Here is a 20592-nt window from a genome sequence, read left to right as displayed (position 1 = left end):
AGCTTATGCACCAGCTGCAGAAGAGTTTCCTCAAGACGACCCAGTGTGGTTTTCTCCAAAACACAGACTTCCTTGGAAAAAGGACTCATGCCTCTTACTGAGCAAGCCAATTGCCGGACAGTAGGAGGCCTGCACTGGGCACAATGACTCAGAAAAAGCACTTCTAACCTTAGGTAGCATCTGCTCTTTCCCTAGGGACTTGGGGATATAGACTTTCATATGGAAAGAGAGAGAAAGAGCTTGTTTTAAAGATATAAAAGAGGACTTCCGGTCATGGCTCAGTGGTTAACAAATCCGACTAGGAACCATGAGGTTGTGGATTCGATTCCTGGCCTCGCTCAGTGGGTTAAGGATCCGGTATTGCTGTGAGCTATGGTGTAGGTGGCAGACGTGGCTGGGATGTGGTATTGCTGTGACTGTGGTGTAGGCCGGTGGCTACACCTCCAATTAGATCCCTAGCCTGGGAACCTCCATATGCCACAGGTGTGGCCCTAGAAAAGGCAAAAAGACAAAAAAAAAAAAAAAAGACATGATAAATAAATCTCAAATGACTTTTGCTATAATTTTATTTATCATATGGATACTCTCTGGAGTTAGCTGTTAAGATACGATCGGTGAAAACTTACACTATTATTTTCAAAATGCAGGCCCCTATTTTTCTAAATGACATCATAACCAATGAATTTCCTATCTTATTCCAATGATTGGGAGAGCAAGTTAGATCTGATCATATATTTTGCATGCTTTTTAGAAACTGATTGAAACTCTTATTTAATGTTAAAACCTTGAGAACTTACCAGGCCTATATCTGGAATCTTGCCTTTTTTGTTCCATTTTCATGGCATCATCATGAGGAAAGGCCCTCATGTTAGGACGTTCTATCCCAGTCCTTCAGGATGGAGGTGACAACCCATCACAGCGTCCTCCTTACCTTGGACTTGCCTTTGCTGTAACAGGCCTTCTTGGTGGCTTCATCACACTCCCACTCCACAGCCTGTAGGAAACACCAAGATGACAACAGCTATTAGGGCTCTTAGCAGGGCCCGGAGTGAATCAAAGGGAACAAGTTTTAAGGCATGGGTAACCAGATCAGGCAACATGGGCCCACCATGGCACCAACATTTTCACATTTTCGTACTAGCAGAATTCATACCAAAGACATGAAATTCATGGAGGGGGGCTTATACTGAACTTTCAACTTGAAGTCTTTTAAAGGACTCACCCCCTAATTAAGTATTTTCATCTTTGCAGGAACCTTGGGAGACTTAAAACCAGTCACTGTAAGAGAGGCACAGGCCATGAGTGGTACTGCATTGATTCTAGAAAGTCACTTCTGTGAAATCACAGAACAGATTCACAGGAGGCGGAAAAGAGAAGGCTTGAAAGAAAATGATCTAAATCCTCATTTAGACTTGTATATCTTATTTTAATAGTCTGTCATTTATCAATATTCATAGATAATGACGCGAGAGAGATTCTGCATATCCTTAGTCCCAAAACACATACAGGAATGATGAAGAGTCAGTAAAATAAACAGCTCATGCAAAAGCCCATCTACCACTTTCTCCCAATGCCAGTAATTGTCACACTGTTATTAGCTCTGATTAAATACTTAGAGCTGCGACTCTTTTTTTCTCAGACTTTCCAAATCTAACCCATGCTGATCCATTTGATATGCATCCCGCACATCTGATGCTAAGTCACAAATGGACCTGTGATTAGTTAACACACAGTGCTTACTTCATAGGAAGAAATGGTGCCTGCAAACACTAATGGCCAATATGTTGAGACTCTGATTCATATTTTGAATAGATTTCAGCATCTGAGATATGTTATCTTTTCTATTGTTTTATGGAATGTGGACTTCTACAGGGCAAAAAAAAAAAAAATTCTCCACTCTGTCCACCTGTTATTACAATTATGTTCTATCTTACTGGGAGAGTTAGATTTCTGAAGAATGCAGGATTTCTGAAGAACCAGATAAATCACTGCTGGAAAAAAAATTTAAGCGAGGGACTATTTGCTGTTAATTTGGACTATTGTTACATAATAAACTAAGCTAGGCCAAAAAAAATTAATGTCACATAGTATGAAAGAGAATAACAGCTTCATTCTTCCAAAAAAGAAAGTTTTTTTCTTCCTAATTTTCCTAAACCAAGGAGAATCACAGTCATGTTAACACTATTATCTAGTATCTGCTGTTCTCCAAAGAATGTTACATAACAGAGATTAAAACATAAAGCACTGCATCTTGCATAACTTATCTTACTTGGTAAATGTGAGTCCATAAAACAAGTGGTCTAGAGAGAACCACTTGAGTACCTTTCAAACAGAAACAAAACCATAACTGTTCCCTGTGCAGACTTAAAAGATGTTTGTGGGTGTCAACATCTGATAAGAGAATTCGTTAATTCTTCCTGTGATGCGTTTTTGTTTATGATGTTTAATGGCAACAATCAGGTTATAGCTGATCAGCATCTAATGCAAACAAAGGACTTGAATTCCATACAAGAATGACAGATACTTTTATGAGAAGGGATGACACCTTCAAAGAGATAAGCGCTTCACATTCAGTTGCACAATTTTATGTCCCCACAAAGCACAGATAAAACAGGTTCATTGCTGTTACTCTGAATGGAGCTTGTCTTTCCTAGATCTCTATGTAAAAGCCCATTCGGTTGTTTTCAAAGATTAACTAAAGCTATCCACGCCTCTGCCCTCACGTGACCTCAAAACAGAATTGATACACTATGATATATATTCTTTAGCAAAGCAGATCCTATTAGCATTTGGATGTTGTATCACCAAGAGGATTAAGTGTTAGGTATCACAAAGAGTTGTCTGTGCTACATAATTACGAGGAAAATTATAGGAATTTCTAGGAAAATTATACAGTGAAATGCTTTGGATAAAGATGCATTCCTAGTGGTTTTCATTGGTCTAATGATTTTGTTGAAAGGTAAATAGTAATGCTGACTTCAGTAAACTTAAGAGCTGCAAGGAGCAGAGTTAGTCCCAGAGTTACAAGGAGAGTATTTATCAAATGCCATCTAAATCATTCAAATCCTTCTGCTGAAATGGCAAACAATCAGCTTCCCAAGTCTGTCTAATGTCCGAGTAGCCTTTGCATTTTCAAGATAAAACTAGCAAGGATTGAAAGGGGACAGTAACAGGGGGAAAATGTGAGAGTTTCCAAAAATATTTCATTACTTTATCTAGTTTACCCAGAAAGAGCGACTGCTTATACAAGTTTATTAAATCAACAGAAAATAGGAAAAATCTTTTCCTGAAGATGATTATTAAAAGTAGCAAAGCTACTTTCCTGAGGCATTTTTATTACAGTATTATCAACTTTCCAATAATATTCAAATCCAGAATTCATTAAAGACCATGACTGTATAGCTTTGCTGTTGATTCACTCCATACTTGATCGGAAAACAGGACAAAGGGAAATGACATTAAGAAGAGAACTGAACTAGGAAAGATAGGGCTGAACACCTAGGACTGGATAGCACAGAATTTGAAAAAGAATGGAGTGGGGAAACAGGTCTTTTCCAGATTGCCTTAAAATTGGGTGTCCAGATTAATCCCTTTGTGTCCTTCTGTTCACTCAGTGAACTTGACTTCACCTATTTGATCACTTGGCAGCAATGGGGAAAAAAAAAAAAAAACACTATCACTGGAGAGAAATATGAATACCAGTGGAACTCGCTGGTACCAGACCTTATTTTTCAAAGTTACTCAATTATTCTGTTTGAAATTAGGTTACATTTGAACCTGGTCATAACATTTCTTCATCCCACAAGATTTATTCTAATCTATGAAACTCCTTTAATCAAGATTCTCAACTCTATTCTCAATGGAGATTCTTTGTTACTCTTTCATGTATCACGATCTTGAAACAAATCCCACTACCAGTTTACGAAGCTATCTTTCTGGTTGACTTCCTTTTAAGACACTTTCCTACCCATCCAAGCCTATCTTGATGACAGTCAAAGCAAAGGCTTAGGCTTGCTACATTCTATCGTTCATTCATATCTCAATACCCACTCATAAGTTTATTTCCTGAGTCTCTGTTTCTTCTCTTGTTTTTGTCATCAACTTGACTTTTTCTTTTTTCTTTTCTTTCTCTCTCTCTCTCTTTTTTTTTCTTTTTGCTTTTTAGGGCTGCACCTGCAGAATATAGAAGTTCCCAGGCTAGCAATCAAATCAGAGCTGAGCTGCCCAGCCTACACCACAGTCACAGAAACACCAGATCCGAGTTGGGTCTGAAACCTACCCCACAGCTGATGACGGCAATGTTGGATTCTTCACCCACTGAGTGAGGCCAGGGATCGAACCCACATTCTCATGGATACTCGTTGGGTTCTTTATTGCTGAGTCTCAATGGGAACTCCATCTCTTGTCTTCTTCTATCACACAAGAGCCCAGTAGAGAAAAGGAAGCTTAATTCTCTACTTCATTCTGTATTTAATCTTCATTATATGTTTTTTTTCAATAGCAGATATGGTAGCAATAATATTGTGGCTACTTGGAAATCCAAAGTTTTTTTTTTTTTTTTTTTTGGTCTTTTCTAGGGCTGCACCCACGCATATGGAGGTTCCCAGGCTATGGGTCGAATTGGAGCTACAGCTGCCAGACTACGCCACAGCCACAGCAACGCTAGATCCAAGCTGCATCTGCAACCTAAACCATAGCTCACGGCAACACCAGATCCTTAACCCACTGAGTGAGGCCAGGGATCGAACTTGCAACCTCATGGTTCCTAGCCAGATTCGTTAACCACTGAGCCACGACAGGAACTCCCCAAAGACTTTATATAGTAGGCAATGAGTTTGAAGTATCTACATTTTAAAATACATGGAGATTCCTGTTTGTGGTACAACTTTTTTTTTTTGTCTGAAAATAGTTAGAAATAACATTTGTGCTATTCATCAACTTGCACACACATTCTCCATTCTCTCTTTCCTTTGCTATTCATTAAATACCTACCAAATGCAAAGCACAGACAGATAATGAGTGATAGAAGGAAACATACATACAGATAATATTCACACGCATCAGACATTAGTTTCTGATAAAATGTGACTTCCGTCAGCCTAGACAACATCGTGCTAAATCTAAGAATGCATTAGTGGTCATTTTCATTGTCACCAAAGCTCATTCAGCTCAGAACGCAGTGATACATTGGAACTCACAACATCATCAACTTTCAGGAAGTGACAGTGCTACAGACGGACCTAAAAAGAAAGGGAGGAGGTTTAGAGAAAACCATTTTGTACCTGCAGAAACCCTGGGAAGTGTACGGAAGCACCTATTGTTTCGCAAAACAGTACACGCCTCTGTCAGGCACACATACCTGCCCAGTTATGGTAGCCAGAGCTGTGATCTTGGGAGAAAATCAGATGCAAGAAAGAAAAAAAAAAAAAAGATCGGCTCTTTTTATGCACGAGTTACATACATATAAATCCACAGTTCTGGGAAGTGTATAAACAAAGCTGTGTATGATCACATTCTGCAGTGAAAGAAGTTAATTAGACAGGGACCAGCAAAGGCAGATACTTTTCATAAAAATGAAGAGAACAACATTCTAGGCAGATGGGCCAGGGCTCTTTCAGCAGATGGCTTTGTTAATTAGATACTGGCAAAAGATAACATTAAAAAAAAAAAACTAGTGTAATTACACAGTGCCAAAAATTAACAACCACCTGAGGGTTTGTTTTTTTTTTTTAATACGTTTGCATTCATACTCCTATGTCATGGATTTCTGTGAAATGCTGGGGAATGTAAAATTGTCATGGCGATTATAAACAAATTGCCAGGGAATGTGAGACTGTATCTGTGCAAAAGGGAAGCAAAATGCAAATGAGTTTGAACTTGAAACAGTCATGATGGTTATGTGACCTGAATAAAGTGTCCATCTAGTTATCCTTGAGTAAAAGCATCTCCATTAATTACTTTTCATGGCCACACATGAGGTTCTAAACAAGAGGCATCTGAGATGGGATGCAGTGCATGGCAAGACATAAAAGGATCAATACTTGAGTTACTTTGGAAGAATTTGTTCAACTTTCGTCTCTATCTTTACTCCTCAGTGGATGACGCATTCATTATTAATATTAATTCATAGTACACCTGCATTTATGTCCATGGCAAATATAGGCAAGTTCATTTGATTCTTTTCTTTTTTTTTTTTAATGCTGCATATGGAAGTTTCCAGGCCGGGGACTGCCCTACTCCACAGCTGCAGCAACACTGAATCCTTTAACCCACTGCACAGGCCTGGGATTGAACCTGCACCTCTGCAGTGACCGGAGCCGCCACAATCAAATTCTTAACCCACAGCAGGAACTCCCACTTCTTTCTTACTGCTGGACTCCAATCAGAGAACTGGAAAGAGACTTTATCAATCTTCTAACTATTGTTTTTTGATTCTTATGCAAGTGTTGCCATCCAACATTAGAGATAAAACTTAACCTTAGAGAGTTCCATAAAAATGTGTTACAATCTTTTTTCAAATCCTTATTATCAAAGCCCAAAACTTTCTTCCACCAAATAATACTAAATCGAACTCCCTCTGATCACTGTCCAGTGGAACCTCTAGCTTGTGAAATGCTTATTGGGCCTTTTGTTTTATCACTGGGCATTAAATTTTTTATTTATTTATTTTTGATCTTTTTAGCGCCACACCTGCAGCATATGGAGGTTCCCAGGCTAGGGGTCTAATCAGAGCTGCAGCTGCCGGCCTACATCACAGCCACAGAAACATCAGATCCAAGCCGCATCTGCAACCTACACCACAGCTCATGGCAACGCCGGATTCTTAACCCATTGAGCAAGGCCAGGGATGGAACCCCTATCCTCATGGATACTAGTCGGATTTGTTACCACTGAGCCATGAGGGGAACTCCATCACTGGGCTTTTTAAATTGAGGAATGTTTTTTAAACTGAGTGGACAATGCATTCGATTCCTAGGGCTGCCATAACACAGCACTCAGGCTGGGTGGCTTTAAATAACATAAATGTATTTTCCCACAGCTCCCAAGGCTAGAAGTTCAAAATCAGTCAGAGGTGATCCCTTCTGGGGTCTCCAAGAGGGAGTCCTTTCCCTGGCTCTCCCGCCTCTGGTGGCAGCCAGCCTTCCTTGGCTTCTAGAAGCATCCCTGAAACCCTCACCTCTGCATCACATGGCTTCTCCTTGCCTCTCCATCCCAAAGGCCCTCTTCTTATGAAAACACTGTTTTTTTGTTTTTTGTTTTGTTTGTTTTTTGCTTTTTAGGACTGCGCCCGCAGTCTATGGAGGTTTCCAGGCTAGGGGTCTCCAAGAGGGAGTCCTTTCCCTGGCTCTCCCGCCTCTGGTGGCAGCCAGCCTTCCTTGGCTTCTAGAAGCATCCCTGAAACCCTCACCTCTGCATCACATGGCTTCTCCTTGCGTCTCCATCCCAAAGGCCCTCTTCTTATGGAAACACTGTTTTTTTGTTTTTTGTTCTGTTTGATTTTTGCTTTTCAGGGCTGCACCCGCAGCCTATGGAGGTTTCCAGGCTAGAGGTCCAACCGGAGCTATAGCTGCTGGCCCATGCCACAGCCACGGCAACATCAGATCCTTAACCCACTGAGCGAGGCCAAAGATCAAACCCCCAACTTCAAGGATCCTAGTTAGGTTGGTTAACCGCTGAGCCATGAATGGGACTCCTGAAAGCACTGGTCTTTGAATCAGGGCCTGCTCAACCCAGTAAAACCTCATCTTAACGAATGACATCCGCAAAGGCTCTTTTCTAATGAGGTCACATTGGGATCCTTCAGGTGAAAGTGAATTTGGGGGGGACCCCATCCAACACAGTTCAGACAGGGGAACACTGACATTACAAATTCGGAAACTGCCCATCAGCAGGGCCAGTGCTCTGCAGCCAATCAGCCCCCAAATCTTAGCAAAACATTGACAGCAATTTATAAAACTTTGGTGATGGCTAACCCCAGCGCTAGGTGCTTTTATCTCATGTATAAGTCTCTCTCTGACTTTATGTAGATAATACCATTCCTGGAATATTCTGGATAAGGACACTGGCTAAGCAAGGTTCCCAAAGCCACAAAAACAGAAAGTGGGGCACCAAGATGGGAAGTCGGTAACCTGGATGGAAGGCTGGGCTCGAAGCCACTGTCCCGTCACTGAAGTTGTCAAAGTTAGTGGCCTTCATTACATATCGTCTTGGTTTCTTTCTTCCCTCCGGGATTGAGGAGAACATAGACCTAAAGCACAGAAGTGTGTGCACCTCCAAGTTCAAGCTGTTGGCCTTCAGTAAATATTAATTAAGCATAAAAGCCATTGATGCCCCTGTCCTGAAATGTCTTCATTTTCAAAGTCTCTGGGTCTGTTCGTGGTACCAGTATTGATTTTCAAGGGGACATGATTCATCTAGTGACACTGTGGAGTTAACACCTGTATGGCAAGGGTGCGATCTGAAAAAAACCTCAGGTTGATTTTGTGAAATTACCCATCTTGACTACGAGGACAAGTCTGCTCTTGACACAGTGGCGATCCGTTTGAAAATGGATATTGAAAGACCGTCCCTGCCCCTTGAGGGCCCTTCACTCACCTGGAGTGAAACCCTTCTGGAATGTTCTGCCAGAACCAACCACTCGTTTCCTCTCTGTCTGACTTCCTAGGACCTCTCACCCCCACACTCTGTTCTGATGCTCAGACAGTGCAGACTTGTGCGCAAGCCCCTCTCCAGGACGGCCATCTGGCGAGTGCTTCCCCCTCCTGCCATGTCTTTGCTCAGGGGTTACCCTCCTCCCTGGGGTTTATACAACTAGGCATGGAAAACAGAAACAGGCTTCCCCAACGCCTACTGGAAGGTGAGCTCCACTGGGGCAGGCATCTCATCCTCTTGGTTCACTTTTATGTCCCCAGCGCCTAGAACAATGCTTCACACCCACCAAGAACTCAGTTGTTGGACAATCCACTCGCCGAATGAAGGGGTAAGGATGCTGGGTCCCAGAAGCCTTAGAAGTGGCTGCAGGTGTCCTGATGGTTCTTCCCCTTGTGGAAGGGGCCGGGGAGCAGGTTGGGCAAGACCATCATGCCCCGCGTTTCTGTGGCCAATGCCTCTCAAGGATTCCTCTTCCACACGCTTCTCTACACCCTGACACCGGGAAGCAGAGCAGCAAGGTGGGTGCAAGATCAGCGAGGGCCTGCCTTTCCACACTTGTTCTGCAGAAGACTCATGTCATTAAGCAAATTCTTATGCATTATCTCACATGAAAGGAGAAAAAAGCAGTATTCGCTAAATTCATGTTATAATTTTTTTTTCTTTTTACAGCCCCACCTGCAGCATACAGAAGTTCCCAGGCTAGGGGTCGAATCAGAGCTGCAGCTGCTGGCCTACACCACAGCCACGGCAATGTTGGATCTGAGCCGCGTCTGTGACCTACACCACAGCTCATGACTACACCAGATCCTGAATCCACTGAGCGAGGCCAGGGATCGAACCTGCATCCTCATGGACACTTCGTCGGGTTCTTAACCCACTGAGCCACAATGGGAACTCCCATGTTGTAAACACCATGCAAGATTTTGGTGCTAAATCCATAGAAAAATGTGAGGCCAAGAGACTGGAGTCATAGCACTTGCAGTGTCCAGTCATTTTGATATTTTGTTTGGATTGCTTACTTTTGAAATAATACCGATTTATACAAATTCTGTAGTCATAAATAAGGTCACCTTTGCATCTCAGTGAAGCTGGAATGATAGCAGACGGTTTATCCCATGTTCTACAATAAAGCAGGTAATCCAGGTAACATCACAATTAAAGTTATTTCCCTGAGTGTTGTCAACTGCCTCAAAATTTCATGTATGGTATACACGGATGTATCTCATTTTTACATCATAAAATCACAACAAATGAATACATAAATTCCCTTTGCACCTGTAGCGTTCTGGGGCTACACGAAACATGTTTGGTTCTAAGGAGCCAAGCATCTTTAATAAGCAATTTAAAATGCTTAGAATGAACCTGAGGATGGAGAAAAGAACAAGTAACAGAAGATGAGTTCTAATAACCCTAGTCCTAAACACAAATGAGTCCCACTAGATGATTTTGTGGGAAGAAAAAAAGTGCATTAGGAAGAAGGCCAATATCAAAGGACAGGATAATATCTGGCATAATATTTAGAATTATGATTGTCAGACACTGAGGCACCAAACAACTGTTACACGTCCAAAATGTTGTCATCAATGCAAGCGTTGCTGGAAGGTAAGGCTGGTAACAGCAGCTGCTCTTGGTGTCAAAGAAATTTTCATGGATCCAAGCGGGATTGGTTTGAAAAATGACATATTGTCCAATGGGTTAGACTAAATGCAGGGAGAAAAACCTAATTACTAGAGAAATGACTACTTTTTACACAAAAAAATTTGCTCAAGTATTTGTGTATAAAGAAGCCAATTCAAAGTCAGTCAAGAATGGGATATGAGTTATGACATCAGAGTAAACTGACTTCTCAAGGACCAGCTCCCTAACTGAGTATTTCCCCAATGTGTTTGGTCGGAAAACTATTGCTGCAATTGCCATATTTGCAAACATACAACTATTTTCTCCATCACACAGACGATGCATTTCAAACATCACTAAATTTGGAATGTTAAGCAAAAAATGTTGATGCTCCCTAGAAACTAAACAGATATATCACAATTGAATTAAAATCAGACACTGTAGCTACACATACAAAGTACCAGAAAGGAATAAGCTGATTATAGAAAGCTATGAAAAATATCAGACCAAGATGAGTTTTTTAACCCTCTTTGAAGACTTTATAGGACAATGACAGGAAGTCTTGCAAATTAATTAAAAAAAGAGAGAGAGAACAGGGCACATATTGGCATGGGATCCTCTGTAGGACCTCAATCCATGGGAATGATGACTGTTGTCTTGGAAATGTCTTTACAATAATAACTTGAACCAAAGCTTTCTTACACAGAGTGCTTGGAGTATTTGCAATCACATTTGAGCACCACTGGGAAAAGTGAAGAGAAACAATTCTGGCCCTAATCTGGGAATAAGTCTCCCTGTCCTCAGACAAGATTTCATTAGGAACATAGCTAAGGAGTTCAAAGGGGACACATCTCACAAGAAATATGAAGGACCACAGTTTCTGCTTTTGAGGAAACATGAAACTGATAATAGAAAAAGACTCCAGCAGCCACAGCATAAATGCAAAGAAAGATGCAGAACCTTTATCATTCTTTGTTTGGCTTAGACTTTTATTTTCAGGATGGTAAAAAAAAAATTTTTTGCATTTTCAAGAGAACGACCCCATTTGACTGTGCGTGTTAGGTTTCTCTTGCTAGAAGCGTAAGGTCACTTATATTGGGTTCGTCAGTTTCATTCCTATTATTACAGATTCTGGCTAAAGCCTAATGAAAGCATTCTACTTTTTTTTCTTCTTCTTTTTACAGCCACACCTACAGCATATGGAAGTTCCCAGGCTAGGGGTCAGATTGGAGCTGCGGCTGCCGGCCTAGGCCACAGCCACAGCAGGTGTAGGCAGCTACAACCTACGCCACAGCCTGCGGCAACACCACATCCTTAACCTACTGAGTGAGGCCAGGGACCAGATCAAATCTGCACAATCACAGAGACAACGCTGTGTTCATAACCGGCTGAACCACAGTGGGAACTCCATGATGAAAACATTCTTTTTTTTTTTTTTTTTTTGTCTTTTTGCTATTTCTTTGGGCCGCTCCCGTGGCATATGGAGGTTCCCAGGCTAGGGGTCGAATCGGAGCTGTGACCACCAGCCTACGCCAGAGCCACAGCAACGCGGGATCCGAGCCGCGTCTGCAACCTACACCACAGTTCACGGCAACGCCAGATCGTTAACCCACTGAGCAAGGGCAGGGATCGAACCCGCAACCTCATGGTTCCTAGTCGGATTCGTTAACCACTGCGCCACGACGGGAACTCCCATGATGAAAACATTCTAAATGAACTGTCATCTTGGTAGTCAATCTAGATGTAAATATATGGATGTTGGCTTTTAGTTTTTCCATCAATATTTTCTATTTTTTTCTGAGACTAGCTTCATGAAGACAAACAATACTCCACCCCGATTCCTTTCTCCATGGTTCTGAGTTACGATACGTATGCTAGACTCACTGAGTACTTATCTCAGATGATACAGGCTTACTGGGGAATTATTTTATACTCACTGAACCACGCTGAATTTATTTACTGTTCACATTATAAACACTTGCTTCCTGAGATGCCCCCATCGCTACAAAGATGGCCTTCAGCCTTAGAACATATTGATCTATTTGCCAGATCGCAAAATACATGGAAAACCCCTTTTAAGAGGCTTGTTCAGCATTAGTTCCATCAATGTTTGGTCGTGGTTGAGAGAAATGAACATTAAAATTTGTTTTCTGGTGTATGTATGGGCCGTTAGATTTCCCTCTTATCTTACAGAATACGTGTAAGAGATTTGCTTCAAGAAATATTTTTTTATACTATGACCACACTGTCGAAGGAGAACTTAATAAACGTGATTGATATATTCCTGTCCCAGTTAATATTTAACATTCTCATAATTTTACATACCTGCTTGAACTTAATCAAATAAATAATTTAGCATTAAGCACCAATTTGGGATTTCACTATTCATTTCTTCAAGTAGTAGTCTCTCTTCTCAGCTTATTTATGTGCCAGGAGGAATGTTATCATAACTATCACTCAAGTCTTTGATGAAAAAGACTGCTAAACAAGTCCCAAAGTATTTCTTATTCTTATAAGAATAATACTTGGTGTTTTTTTGTTTGTTTGTTTGTTTTTGGCCACACCTGTGGATATGGCAGTTCCTGGGCCAGGAGTCGAATCGGGGCTGCAGCTGGGGCCTGAAAGTGAACGGATCACTTTGCTGTACAGCAGAATTTGGCACAATAATGCAAATCAACTATACTTATTTTTTTAAATGTTTTAAAAAAGGGAATATTTATTCACCTCCAAATCAGCCACATTCAGAAGTCAAGCTAGAGTTTTAGGTATACTTGGGTTTCGATTATCATTATTCTCCATATCAAGAGAGGACACTTAATGGCTTTGCAGGGAACACTTTGGGTCTGACCTTTCAAGTTCTGACTTTGAATTCGTTACCTTTTTAATCAGCAGAGTGAGTTCAACTAGACCCAGCAGGTGAACATGTAAGTAGAAAGCTGTCAGGAATCAGGAGCTGACACAACGCTCCCAGAGGAACCGGTACACGGAGGAGCAATGCAACAGCAGAAACCAGACCGCGTGTGACAATAAAACACCCTAAAATAGCCGCCAGAAAGATACACGGGAGAAAAATTATGGCATATTCCTGATGCGGATGATGTCACAGTTCTTTTGCTCATCACTATGACACGTTGCCTCCCAACAGCCACAGGAACCAGACCCTGCTATTAAGTTCATCCCAGGCAGTAGAAAGAAAGGAAAATAACTTACCAAAGGTCACCAAGCTATTCCACAGATGACCTTGGATTCGAACCCAGGCCACCTGGCCTCAGCCTCTGGGATGTTAGCCCATGTCTTTCAGCCCCTTCTTTTGTGACTACAGCTCCAGGACCTCCCAGATCCCTAATTCATTCCTGCCTCCCCAGAGTCCTACTCAGAGACGGAGTGTGCTTGCTTTGAACTTGGAAGAAGTAAAATGCGTGGCTGTCTCTTTCTAACAAATGGAAAGAAGACTCTTGGTGAGGACATGGGGAATGTGGGTTGGGGGAAGAGATGATGCCTGCTCACTTCATCTTTCCTGGGATTTTGACGAAACCATCAATGGTGGCAGTGTTGATTCCATACCATGCATACTCACTCATTCCAAAGTCTTGACAAACACCCCCCGACACACTCATTCATTTGAGCTCTGAAAGGCCACGGGAAACACAAAACTGAACTTAACTGAGAGTAGTCTAATACTCTGCTGAATTAACTCGAAATCACATCAAGGCGAGACACTGAGCATCTAGGAGTGGATAAGCTAAGCGTGTCTATAATCCCGTCTTCTGGCATGTGACATCTGGGTAAAGATTATTAAACTACATACAGCTAATTCAAACTGGGTTATTATTCCCAAAGTGAGTTTATATGTTGGGCTTGAGGGAATAAAGTAAAAAATACACATATTATACAAGATGATGAGCACAGACAACCCCCCCCTCGCCCCCGCCAGAGTCCTGAACAGGGTGTGATAGACCCACCCATGACAGGGGCACAACCAAGGAAGCATGAAGTTCTAGGCTGAGATGCTCAGGTTCCACGTTCCCCCAGTTGCAGTGAAAGGTCCCCATCTCCTGACAGGAAACGGCCAATCCCTTCCTCCCCCAGTGCATAGCAGGGAGGTCCCAAGGAGCTGAGAGGGACCTTTGAAGAGGTGACGCCTCATTGAAGAGGACCAGGCAGGACAAGGGAGAGGAACCACGGGGCTTGGTACAGTCCTGGCTTCTTGCACTGGCTGGGAGCTAGCCTCGCTGGTCTCTCCTAGAATGTCACTCCTCCTTGTCCCCAGGCAGTCCCAAGATTCCCCCTGGCTATCCTCTTGCTGGAGGACCTGGCCCTGCAGAGTCTTCCTAAAAGGTCCCAAGGTTGCCCATACTAAGGGGGAAGCCATACCTTTCTCTGGAAGCCAGGACACAGGCTGTGGAAAAGCACTGGCTTTGACTTCAGTGTTTTCTAGCACAATCACGCCCTAAAAGAAGTCTAATGTCCCCGAAATAAATAATGCTAACAGAGTTACCCTTCCACTTCCTGAGGCTTAAAGGTCTGATCAGGATGAATGACTAAGAGAAGCTGATTTGTTCTTATTTGTTTTTCCAAATAGGATAACTTTTTGCCATACACTCTATATGTGCTCTCCCCCAAGGGCAACTGGTTTAATGGATTATGATGATGGGTAATTAGGTCTCTTAATTATTTTCTTAGGATTATTGTAGCAGAGAAAAAAAAACCAAGCCATGGACACATACATTCAAAGAGCAATGATAAAATATTTAATTGCTTTTTAATGGAGAAATGAGTTCTGGTTTTGAGAATATCCCTTATCAGGGTATTTATCATTTTTCTTTGCATATTCAAAGGCCTTATCAGTCTATTTATAACCATTTTGATTGGTTTACCTTCTATGTGGTTTGACAAATGTCATTTGTAATTGGTTCGATTTGTGTTCATGCTAACACCCAATCTGGGTGATGTGACCAACATCTAATGCTTAATCACCCAATTTTAATTGAATCTATTAAAAAATGGATGCAGCAAGTCCAAGTGTGGCCTACAGAACCTCAGAATGTCATCTCTTCCAGACATCAGACCCTGGGCACCTCTCAAACATTTCATCCCTAAGCCACCTCTGCCAATTCTTGCTTTTCCTTTAAACAAGGATGAGTCTCAGGAGGAAGAAACACTTCGTTTTAGGAAATAGCTTCTATATTGCCATTACATAAGTGATAAAATTGTATGATAGTCCTCAGATGGCAAAAATGTTCTCTTCTGACGCCTGACAACACTAAGGGCAGTCACTGAGGCTTGTCTGCCTTTAAGATCAATGAACTCCTGGTACAGGAAACATGGACAGAAAGCCGGTGCGATCCTTAACCATTTGTCACTGGCTCTACGCCAAGAAGAATACCACCAAACAGGCAATGCCAACACGTGAGTCATATTTCTATGCAATCCATTAACAACTCAGAAATGTATTCATCTAACATTTATTGAGCACCTATTCTGTAAAGGAATTCTGTAAAGGAATTAAGGCTCTGCGTTAAATGCTGTGTATAAATTCTTCTTAGTACTAACTGAACTTGGGTCTGCTAGCCTGATGCACAGTAAAGCCAACATACTAGCTGGAACTGAAAAGGAACGGCCCATCCTTTCTAACTGGATCCTTTCTAAACCTTCCTTTGTTTTAGGAATTCTGAGCCTGGTAAAGGTGACAGAAAAGCAAGGAATGGTTATAATACAACCTGGGAGATAAAAGTATATGCCAGGAAAAGTGAATAGAAAAAGGAACACGTAGGGTGAAGGAAATGGAGGATCATTCAAAGAAGCTCAGCCAAGCTTCCATCTGTGTGGGGCAGGAGGAAAAACGGAGGCTTATGGTAAATGAAAGGGGCAGGTGCTTCCTAGAAAGAGGCAACAGCATGTGTGAGGCCTCTGAGGCGTGAAAAGGCATCGCACGGTCAAGGTCCTGTAAGGGCTGTGCATGGCTGAAGCCCATGACGGATGGTGGGACAGCAGGCTTTGAAGCTGCAAGAGAGAAAGAGGCTTTGACGCTTCAGACCATGTCGCTTCTTATATGACGTGGTTTGAAAAGAGAAATTTTTACATCTAAAGGATTTCGGTAGGAAAGTAATATAATAGTTTCCTTATATTATGGCATTAATCACAGCATGAAGGGGGAAACTGAGGCATGGCACATGACAAACAACTTCCCAAGGTCAGACAGCCAGCCAGAGAAGGAACTAGGATTCAAATATGAACAGAGAAGCAGTTCAGAAAATGACCAAGGAGAAAGGACTGAACAAATGAGGAAACAGAAAACAATTCATGGGAGAACATTACTGAGATAAGCCCACGGAGGGAAAAGAGTAGAAGCCACATTTCAGAAGCCTGAAGAGGGTAGAATCAGTGGTAGAAATGGGCAGCATCTAAGAACAGGTGCAGACACCGTCACTACTAACCCAGACAGGAACTACCAAAGACCTCTGGACACAAAGGCTGGAGTTTGTTCTCTGAGGTCAGTGTGGGGTGTTCCACCCAAATGGTCATGGTCACATGAAAAAGCAAGATATTGTTCAGGAAAGAAGCTGGTTTGGAAGGAAAGACAAAACCTTATTTTGAGCCTTATGTTATCTTTGCTTGGGAGCAAAGGGGACTGTGTGATATACGTGTGGCTCAGATGTTTGGGTTGGGTTTTTGTTTTGGTCTTTTGTGGGACGGAGATGGAATAAGAAGTCACAAGAGCTCACACAATGACAAATCTGAATTCCACACATGGGTTAATAAGCAGGATCTACATCCAGTTGTAAAGCCAATATATTGCCACATGGTTGTGATGAAGGAAAGAACAGTGTATTGCAGGCACCAAGCAAGGAGAATGGGCCACTCATGCTCAAAAGATCTGAACTCTCTGAAGGCTTTCAGGGAAAAGATTTAAAGGGCGATATTTGTGGTGAGGGCCCTGGGGTTCATGACTTTCTTCTGATTGGTTGGTGGTGAGGTAACAGGGTGGCGATTTTGGAATCTTAATCATTAACTTTTTGGTTCCAACTAGTATATTGGCCTTACTGTGCATCGGGCTAGCAAACCCAAGCTCAGTTAGTACTAAGAAGAAGAATTTATAAACAGCATTGAATTAAATTAATAAACTTATTATTAATAAGCCTTAATTAAATTAAATAAACTTATTTATAGAAACCTCCTTTTTAATCCCATTCTAATCCTTCAGGTATCTGTCCTTCACAGCTACCAAGGAAGGAATAAATGCAAACAGCTCCTGGGCAATAGTTTCCTTTTTATGTGTTTAAAAGTTTCATTGTAACACATCTTTCCACGTATGTTGACAAGAAACTACTCTTTGCTTTGGGAAAGATTTGAAAATGAAATTTCAAATAAATGCTTAAAGAATTCCAAATGATTTGACAAGCTACCATTCACTTAGTAGGAAAAAAAAAAAAAAAGATACAGATGTCTGCCAAAAAAAAAAAAAATCTGTTCAGAATATTAAGTTGCCTATTGCAATATTTAGAGAAAGCTGAGACAAATAGTCTGTGCACTGAGGAGAATATGTAAATTTGTTATTACTGCGTAATAAAATGGTGAATGTATGTCTGGTCTTGTCTAGTCTACCTCACCGTTAGTTCCTGACACAGAGCTTCTAAAGTCCTTGGAATTCCCTGGTAATAGGAATATATTTTTAAATTTTTTTTAAATTAAAGTATAGCTGATTTACAGTGTTTCCTCAGTTTCTGTTTTACAGCAAAGTGACCCAATCACACACAGTTCCCTGTGCTATACAGTAGGGCCCCATTGCCCATTCATTCCAAATATAATAGTTCTCATCCCAAAACCCCAAACCCCCTGGTCCATCCCACTCCCTCTCCCCTCCTCCCTGGGGACCACAAGTCTGCTCTCCATGTCTGTGATCTGTTTCTGTTTTGTAGATAGGATCATATGTGCCATATTTCAGAGTCCACACATAAGTAATATCATAGGGTTTTTTCTTTATCTTTCTGGCTTACTTCACTTAGTATAAGAATCTCTAGTTCCATCCATGTTGCTCCAAATGGCATCATTTCATTTTTCAGTATGGCTGAGTAGTATTCCATTGTATATACGTACTACATATTCTTAATCCATTCATCTGTCAGTGGAAATTTAGGTTGTTTCCATGTCTTGGCTATTGTGAATAGTGCTACAGTGAACATAGGGGTGCAGGTATCTTTTTGAATCAATGTTTTATCCAGATATCTGCCCAGGAGTGGGACTACTGGGTCATATGGTAGTTCTATATTTAGTTTTCTGAGGAACCTCCATGCTGTTTTCCATAGTGGTTGTACCAATTTATATTCCCACCAACAGTGAAGGATGGCACCCTTTTCTCCACACCCTCTCAAGCATTTGTTATTTGTTGACTGGTTAATGGTGTCTGTTCTGACTGGTCTGAGATGGTACCTCATTGGAGTGTTGATTTGCATTTCTCTAATAATTGGTGACAAACCATCCCATTTACCATCAGATCAAAAAGACTAAAATACCTATGAATAAACCTACCTAAAGAGACAAAAGACCTATACTCTGAAAACTATAAGACGCTGATAAAAGAAATCAAAGATGACACAAACAGATGGAACTCATGCTCTTGAGCTGGAAGAATCAATATTGAAAAAAAACTATACTACCCAAAGCACTACAGATACAATGCAATACCTATCGAATACCAAGGACATTCTTCACAAAACTGGAACAGAATATTTTAAAATTTGTATGGAAACAAAAGAGACCCCAAATAGCCAAAGCAATATTGAAAAAGAAAAAATGGAAATGGAGGAATCAGGCTTTCTGACTTCAGACAATACTACAAAGCTACAGTTATCAAAACAATATGGTATTGGCAGAGAAACAGAAATATAGATCAATGGAATGGGACAGAAAGCCCAGAAATAAACCCAAGCACCTATGGTCAACTAGTCTATGACAAAGGAGGACATCACATGCAGTGGAAGAAATACAGTCTCTTCAATAAATGGTTCTGGGAAAACCAGAAAGTTACATGTAAAAGAATGAAATTAGAACACTATCTAACACCATATACAAAAATAAACTCAAAATGAATTAAGATCTAAATATAAGGCCAGACACTATCAAACTCTTAAGAGGAAAACATAGGCAGAATGCTCTCTGACATAAATCACAGCAACATCTAGTTTGATCCACCTCCTAGAATAATGACCACAATGACATAAATAAATCAGCGGGAACTCATTAAACTCAAAAGCTTTTGCAAAACAAAGGAAACCATTAAAAAAACAAAGTCAACCCACAGAATGGGAGAAAATCTTTGCCAACAATGCAACAGACAACGGCCTAATCTCCAACATATACAAACAACTCATACAACTCAACAACAAAAAACCAAACAATCCAGTTGAAAAATGGACAGAAGACCTAAACAGACATATCTCCAAAGAAGACACAAGGATGGCTAACAGGCACATAAAAAAATGTTCAGCATCACTAATTATTAGAGATATCTTTTGTTATTCATAACAAGCCACTTTCACCCACACCTGAGTTTATACTAATGAGGCAACTCTTGATGGGCCTAAAGATGGCTTCAGGATGAGGACTGGTTGTCAGAGGAAGCAGCCCCATGATCACAGAGTTGGAACTTACAGTTCCACCTGCAGGAAGGAGTGAGGGGCTGGAGATTGAGTTAAATCATCAATAGCCAAAGATTTATTTCTCCATGCTCATATAAGTAAACCTCCCCAAACACCTAAATGATGGGGTTTAGAAAGCTTCCTGGTTGAGGTTGGTGAATACATTGAGGTTGGTGAACACCGTCCTGAGAGATGCTCACCTGGGAGGACAGTGTGCCTGGGGAGACCACGGATGCTCTGCGACTCACCCACCTACCTTTCCCTATGCATCTCTTCCATGTGGCTGTCATTGAGTTGCATCCGTTCTAACAAACTGGTAAAGGAGTAAGAGCAATGTGATTCCCTGTGTTTTGTGGGCTGTTTAAGCAAATTATTGGATCTGGGAGGGTGGGAGGTGGGAAGCTCCTATTTAGAGCCAATTGGCCAAAATACAGGGGACAACCTGGACTTGTGCCTGGTATCTGAAGCAGGAATTAGTCTAGTGAGACTGTATCCTTCACCTGTGGGGTCTGGCGAAGTCCAGGAAGTTAGTGTCAGAACTGGACTCAATTGTAGGACACCCAGTTGGTGTCAAGCGAGCAGGAGAACTACTGATGTAAGGAAAGCACCCCTTATTTGATGTCAGAAGGGCATTAGTGAGCAGACACTAATCAGGGCAATGAAAGAACCAAAACTGTCCCCTCCT

At 41.4% G+C, this 20592-nt stretch overlaps 1 protein-coding gene and 1 long non-coding RNA gene across 17 annotated transcripts in view; one reads left to right on the top strand and one right to left on the bottom strand.

Moving 5' to 3' along the window:
* Positions 1 to 20592, bottom strand: part of SEMA5A (semaphorin 5A) — a 530468-nt gene that overhangs the window by 196027 nt on the left and 313849 nt on the right. For all 16 annotated transcript variants that reach the window (XR_014831038.1, XM_085001952.1, XM_085001944.1 and 13 more), the window contains one exon: positions 932 to 994. Coding sequence is in view for 9 of the 16 variants with exons in the window: in XM_085001952.1 (XP_084858078.1) it covers positions 932 to 994 (63 nt within the window). In the remaining 7 variants the exon portion in view is untranslated. The remainder of the gene's footprint in view (positions 1 to 931; positions 995 to 20592) is intronic.
* LOC146395693 (uncharacterized) overlaps positions 1 to 20592 on the top strand; it is a 186964-nt gene that overhangs the window by 13887 nt on the left and 152485 nt on the right. The gene's annotated exons all lie outside the window — the stretch shown is intronic.

Source organism: Sus scrofa, chromosome 16 (genome assembly GCF_054392235.1).
Source record: "Sus scrofa isolate SSC_HxYL_T2T_F1_AM1 chromosome 16, Sscrofa_HxYL_maternal_Yorkshire_Landrace_v2.0, whole genome shotgun sequence".
In the NCBI taxonomy this organism is placed as follows: domain Eukaryota; kingdom Metazoa; phylum Chordata; class Mammalia; order Artiodactyla; family Suidae; genus Sus; species Sus scrofa.
This window is presented reverse-complemented; position numbering and strand designations above follow the sequence as displayed.